The sequence below is a fragment of the Limulus polyphemus genome, unplaced genomic scaffold (genome assembly GCF_000517525.1).
Source record: "Limulus polyphemus unplaced genomic scaffold, Limulus_polyphemus-2.1.2 Scaffold4301, whole genome shotgun sequence".
Taxonomy (NCBI): domain Eukaryota; kingdom Metazoa; phylum Arthropoda; class Merostomata; order Xiphosura; family Limulidae; genus Limulus; species Limulus polyphemus.
In genome coordinates, this window is record NW_013669911.1 from 69,348 (window position 1) to 76,726 (window position 7,379).

At 36.0% G+C, this 7,379-nt stretch overlaps 1 protein-coding gene across 1 annotated transcript; it reads left to right on the forward strand.

Annotated features, from left to right (window-relative positions):
* Positions 1–5,601: 5,601 nt before the first annotated feature.
* Positions 5,602–6,855, forward strand: LOC106470930 (leukocyte elastase inhibitor-like). The gene has a single exon (XM_013931509.1). The coding sequence runs from the start codon at positions 5,602–5,604 to the stop codon at positions 6,853–6,855; it is 1,254 nt and encodes a 417-aa protein (XP_013786963.1).
* Positions 6,856–7,379: the final 524 nt, after the last annotated feature.

Below are 7,379 nucleotides of genomic sequence, written 5' to 3' on the forward strand. Positions count from 1 at the left end.
CGTCACATTGTAATGCCCCCACGGCTGAAAGGGCGAGCATGTTTGGGGGGACGGGGATTTGAACCCGCGACCCTCAGATTACGAGTCGAGCACCCTATCCACCTGGTCATGCCAAGCCAACAACATGATATAAAAACCATTGTTGAAATGAATTGTTACCAAAACGTACTGGCTTTTCTATATATTAGAAGTTGCTTCTTTAGGAACTACTTCTATGTGGTTTTTCTCTAGATTGCCTCATTAAAACGATGCACACGCACGCACGTGCATGTCTGTCTGTTGGTGATTTATATCTATAAGGAACCACTTCTTTTCTACGTGGTTTTTCGCTAGCTTGTCTCATTAAAAAGATGCGCACTGCATGCGCGCACGCACATAGATAAGATAAGTAATGATACCCAAGTGCAAACCCTCAGGATCCACTTAGTATGGTTGTAAAATTTCAGGTTTCTAGATTATTTATGTGGTTTTCGCAAAAAAAGATGCGCATGCGTGTACGCACATAGATAAGTAATAATACTTAGGTTACACTCTCAGGGTCCACTTAGTATGTGTGCAAAATTTCAGCTTTCTAGATTCTTCCCTCTTGGAGTTATGGGGGTCACACATACACGCCCTTTTATTATTATAAACAAAACTAAATATATTATGTGACATTATGAGATTTGTGCTTTCTTATTAATTTATATAGATAGACAGGTTATATAAATAGGCTGGGACATTATGAGAGTTGAACTTCATTATTACTTTATGTAGATATATAGATTATATAAATACTAGCCATGACCTGCAAGACATTTGCGGTAGTTTTCATGCTCTTCCCTTGAATTTTTTTTATTCTATCATTTTCACGCAACTTTTTAAGCTACACTTTCTTGGGCATTACGTGTTAGATCGATAAATCCTGGTTTATTTGGAAAAAATTTACGCGGTCAGACAAACAAACTCAAGTAAACGTAATTTTATTCAATAAACCTACAGGTAAAGTAAGCAATAAAGTATTGGTGTTTATAATAGTGTACAGAGTTTGAAACATTAATGAGTGCTCAGTGTATGACACGTTTTATGGGTTGAAACAAAGAAAAAAACCTGTAATACAGAAAAAAGTAGCTAAAAGGTGCTTATAGCAGTCTATGGAACGAACCGAAACTAAAGTATTGCAAAGTAAAGTAAATGTAAAGTTGTAATGAAAGCAAACTTAGCTGAATATGCAGAAACGTCTGAATGCATGTTTACAAAGTGATAAGCACATGGTTTTTGAACGAACTGTGCATACGTATTTTAGACCTAAATAGGACGAGAAAGCCCATGGCAATTGTATTTAGTGTAATTTTAATTTTTTAGGAAATTACACGCGGGTTAAGTATTGATTGTGTGAAATACTTTGTAAATAAAAAAACTAAAGTTTAAATCGAAGCCAGTCAGCACATGATGACAGCGACATTATACTATCGTGTTCCATACTCGTTGCATTGAACGTTTGACTAAATGAAAACAAGATGAAATGATTCTGAATTGAAAAATCCAACATGCAATCTGGACTCCTCGGACAAAGGCCTTTCTAATAATATAAGATTTGTAGCGTTTGATGAGTAATGTGCGAGAAAGTTACGGACAGACAAACTCAAGTGTATTAGATATATAAATGTTATGACATTATGAAAGTTGTATTTCCTTGTTACGTTATATAGGTATATAGATCATAAAGATATGCTGTGACATTATGAAAGTTGTGTTTCCTTGTTACTTTATATAGGTATATAGATCATAAAGATATTCTGTGATATTGTGGAAGTTGTGTTTCCTTATTAACTGACATAGATAAGAATGGGTTGTGGCATTATAAAAGTTGTGTATTCCTACTAGAGCTAAAAGTTTGTCGTAAATTCCATATGCGTAACATAAAATATTATGTTTTCTTCAATGTAGTTGAAATTGTTTATTCTTTATTTTTCATTTCTTATATAAGCTTAAAGATTTGGACAAATGTTTTTCATAATTCAGATTTGTCCTTTTCCGAGGTTTTCATTCTTAATAAAATAATTCAAATATTATATATGATTCTAAATGACTTGGTACTCACCTTGTTATGAGGATACATTATGAGTACTGCCGTGTTTTAATTAAACTTAAGATAAACTGTAACTATAATGACCTTTCTAGCATTTAAAGTATATTTTACCTTGTGTTTATTTTTTATTAAGCACAAAGCTGCACAATGGGCTGTGTGTCTGGTGCTCACGACGAGGATCAAATCCCGAATTTTAGCGTTATATAAAGGGCTAAGGGCCTTATATTAAAACAGTTTTGAATATGCAAGTCACGAAAGAGCCACAGCTGATATAAAGTCGCAGTGGAACAGAATAATCAGAACTACATTCTGACATTGTTTGAGGTTGGTGGGTAGTGTGAAGTCACCGGAAATTGATTGCTTTTGGAAATGGTATGTAACAGCCTTTTCTGACGCAAAATATTCATACAATCAGATCCTTAATATGTGTTTGGAGACAGAATTTTCAAGACAGAGATATTCCTTTTACTTAATAACACTGGAGAGCAAAGGAATATCGATCTACTTTGAAGCCAAGGTACAAGTCCTTCAACAAGTCGTGTCCCAGCCGTGGTGAGCAAAGTGCAGCTTTCTAGGAAACCGTCGTCCTCATACATTAGATGAATCACGGAAAGCCTGGGGAGGGGGTGCTTTGAACATAACAATCTTACAACAGAGACTTTTGCAAAGGAAATTGCGCTGTATGGCTATTGTCATGATGCACGGTTGTCAGACAGATTGTGACAGGACGTTGTAACATGAATTTTAATGGCATAGGTGAGGCTCCAAAATCGTTTTAATGTAACGTACTCAACTTCTTTGTTGCTTTAATCAATAAGTAACATAAAGAAGAAGGATGTTTAGCTATGTACGAAAGTGGGTACTTTTTTGTTTTACATTTTAAAAGATATTAATTCGAGGATGGCATAAACAGTGATTATTTCACGTGTGGTGTTTTGTTATAGGTATGGTGTTTTGAGTTGTATTTTACTCACCCTCACTCGTAACATAATATTCACTCCACCATTATAGTAAGCCCAGTCTCGTTCTTTCGATCTGCCCTTATACAGGATTACTGATGAATGGTAGAATTATGTGAAACCAGTATAACTCAGTGACTTTAAGTAAATCGAATGATAGATTGGGCTTCATGTTTACTTTTAGAAACAGTTAGTATCAAAAGACGTGTTCTAATCTTTTATTTCAAAGCTTTTATTTGTAGTTATGTACAAAGCTACACAGTGGGCTATCTATACTCTGCCCACCACGGGTATCGAAACCCGGTTTCTAACGTTGTAAGTCCGCAGACATACCGCTGTGCCACTGGAGGGCAATATTCCAAAGTTAAATCTCGGTGCGAATTTATTTAACAATCTCCTTCATCGCGCACAAAAATGTGCTTCCCCTGTGTGAATAAGTTTGTTCGTGGGCAGAAGTGGAACTGAAAAAAATCACCTGAAAGACTGAAGGTGAACCAGTTTAATCTTACAAATAAACAAATCCGTGTTTCCATAGTAACATAAGAGATACAAAATGCATATAATGTAAGTGTGAAGAAGTTGAATAAAATTAATTTAAACACCATCTAATGTTTTGCCTGACACACACAATATCCCTTAAAGCCTCACTGGTAACCTGGCGCCTCCCAGTATAAGCGCGCATTTTATTTTATTTTTTACGATTTATGCCTCTATGCACCCGGAAATTATAGGAAGATTTTAAACTGAATCCAGCTAGTATCTCCAAGAGATGTACGAATGCCTTCTCCTGCCGTGTATAGTATCTCCAAGAGATGTACGAATGCCTTCTCCTGCCGTGTATAGTATCTCCAAGAGATGTACGAATGCCTTCTCCTGCCGTGTATAGTATCTCCAAGAGATGTACGAATGCCTTCTCCTGCCGTGTATAGTATCTCCAAGAGATGTTCGAATGCCTTCTCCTGCCGTGTAGCGTTATAGATAATCTCAGCGGATTTTCTTTGGTGTATCATATTAACTGAATTATGACGTTATACAAACCTTAATAGCTGTTAATTGAGCGTAAAAAAATGAAACGAAAGACATTAATATCCCTAAAAGAAATAGCCTTTTCCCTCTATAAGAGTAAACGTTTATTCGGTATATATTAGCTCAGGTACTAAAAATTTACCGAAATATTCGAGTTTAATTGTTCTGAATAGTGGCAACATGTAGTCGTTTGTGAACAATATGTAGCTTTAGGACGGTCCTTTCTGAACAATGTGTAGCTTCAGAACAGTCGTTTGTGAACAATATGTAGCTTTAAGACAGTCGTTTATGAACAATGTGTTGCTTCAGAACAGTCGTTTGTGAACAATATGTAGCTTTAAGACAGTCGTTTATGAACAATGTGTAGCTTCAGAACAGTCGTTTGTGAACGATATGTAGCTTTAAGACAGTCGTTTATGAACAATGTGTAGCTTCAGAACAGTCATTTGTGAACAATATGTAGTTTCAGAACAGTCGTTTGTGAACAATATGTAGCATCAGAACAGTCGTTTGTGAACAATATGTAGCTTCAGAACAGTCGTTTCTGAAAATATGGAGCTTTAAGACAGTCGTTTATGAACAATGTGTTGCTTCAGAACAGTCGTTTTTGAACAATATGTAGCTTTAAGACAGTCGTTTATGAACAATGTGTAGCTTGAGGACACTCGTTTGTGAGCATAAAGGTGTATATTGAGAAAAGTTATTGGTCATATGATTAATTCATAGGTATGATTGTAATGAATATTAAGCTATGTAAGGTGTTATCATTATGATGGAGAGATAATATTGAGAAAGAGTAGCATAGCAACACAATAAGATATGTTTGTAGAGACAGTTTCGAGCAGTAGAGCCATTTGTAAAGAACAAATCCTGTCCATCTTCTCTATTTCTATTTCTTAATATTACAAAACTATATTCTAATCAAATTAGCACAAACGTTTAAAGTAATAAAAGATACAAAAATACGTCTTAATTTACTCAGTGTTTCTTAAACTCGTATATCAATCATTTGTATATATCATATCGGCGTTATGGTTCACCCATTTCATAAATATCTATATTAGAATTAGTGCGTTTCATAGCAAATCCTATAGCATACCCGAAACAGAATATCCGTCTAGTGAAATTAATCTATAATATAACGTAAGTTTAGCCGTTTCTAATGTTCTATAGAGCAAGCTCGTAACTTTAATAATTAGTTTATTTGGTCATTTTGCAAACTGTCTTGTCTTCCTTAGATCTTCTAAGTCACTTGAATTCCATAGTAGCGCTAATTGTTTTCCAATTGTCAATTTTGCTGATTGGCCATACCTATTTCAAACTATATATATTTGAAAACTTCTGTTAAAGATGATGATATTTAAACTTAAACAAATTTACTATTCTCTTCAAAGTATTATATATATATATATCTGGTAAGTCGTCTTTTACTTAATTTCGGCCTTTGGATTGACATTTTGTTTTCTATTTAAATATATGAACATTTCAGAGTTGTTGTTTTTTTCCGATTTTTATCTCCTTTTTTTTTCTCCCTAAGATTCTCCAATGGAAATCATGCACAAACTGTATTCATGGTGGCTGGGGTCGGGGTTGCTGGTAATCTCTATTCACTTAATTCTGGCCGAGCAGACTGTACGTCCATCAGAATCCGAATTCCAGCAGCTGATGGAGTCCAACTTGCAGTTCACTATGGGGATGTTCCAGGGGATTTCGTCTAGAATAAGTCCCCAAGAAAACATCATCTTTTCCCCCTTCAGTGTCTACACTGTCTTGTTGATGGGTCATCTTGGCGCCAAAGGACATACAGCTCAAGAGATTTGCTTGGCCCTCAAATTCTGCACTTTGAACATATCCTACATCCACGATACCTTCGGAAACATAATTCATGACCTGTTCCTTGACCCTTCTCATCATGGATTACTTGCCGTGGCTAATAGAATATTTATCAAAAATCATTTAGAAATTTCTCCCATGTATGAATTTACTTTACGTTATTACTATAACGCAACTGTTCAAGAACTGGACTTCATGAACGATGCCGGTGAAGCACAAGATGCCATCAACGACTGGGTAAAAAAGCAAACAAATGGACTAATCCAGGATATCTTGACTGAAGCCCCTGAACCTCGGACCAGTGTAGTCTTGGCTAATGCACTCTACTTTTCGGGCGAGTGGTTGTGGAGGTTTGATCCTGCCATGAGTAATCCCAGCGGAAAGTTTTACCTCACAGACGAGTCACACATCATTATCCCTATGATGGTTGGTAAGATGAACCTGGCTTATGGTTACAGTGAACAGTTCCAAACAAGTATGCTAGAGCTACCTTATAAAATTCGAAGAGTGAGCATGTTTCTGGTACTCCCAGACGAGATAGGAGGTTTACAACACCTCCAGTCCAAGCTGAACGCTACTGTCCTGAAGCACCTTATCAAAACCATGAAAAAAACTGAAGTCAACGTTCGACTACCCCGATTCCGAATCGAAGACACGCCGAAGATCACCGAAGTACTTAAAGACATGGGACTGCATGATCTATTCTCTTCTTCTGATGCCAATCTCAGCGGGATTGCCTCGAATGAGCCGGAAAACGAGCGCTTGCACGTGACCGACATAGTGCATCGTGCAGCGATTAAAATAGACGAAAAAGGAAGTGTTGCCGTTGCAGCGACAGCAGCGATCGTCGAGAGGGTCGGTTCCTTCAACATGCCTTTCTTTGAAGCAGACCATCCGTTCTTGTTCCTCATAATGGATAAACAGACTGGCACGGTTCTTTTCATGGGAAGAATATCGGGTCCGTAATTCACATGCAAAGTACAAAATACAGAAATACGCTGTTGGAATTCTATATTGTTTTAAATACGAGAAAATTTTGCAAAATTATATATATATATTTTACATTTGTATCTTTTACAAACAGCCATATAACATTAATCATTCGAGAAATAATCAAATAAACTAAATTATATCGTGCATGATGAGGAGTGGGCGTTTTGGAATTAAACTTAACTATAAGTATGAAGGATAACCTAACTTCTCAACAGTGTATGTTTACAACATGTGTTCAACTGTGAACATTCTTAGCTTTAGGTTTTACTGAAGGTATAACACGAAAGCGTTCCACTAAAATACCTTCTATATATACGTTAGTTATTCTTGTTTTAAAGTGACGGAGAAATTTTGTGTAAAAGAAAGCTATTGATATTTCAATCCTTAAGTCGTATTATTTATATAGAGAACATAGAGATAATATGAAAATGTTGAACATCTGACGATGATCCTAATTACCTGTAGATGATAATTGGAATATCCATAGTATGCACTTT

What these genes read in the sequence shown, in the direction of transcription:
- LOC106470930 (XM_013931509.1), top strand. Translation starts at nt 5,602, where the DNA reads ATGGAAATCATGCACAAACTGTATTCATGGTGGCTGGGGTCGGGGTTG.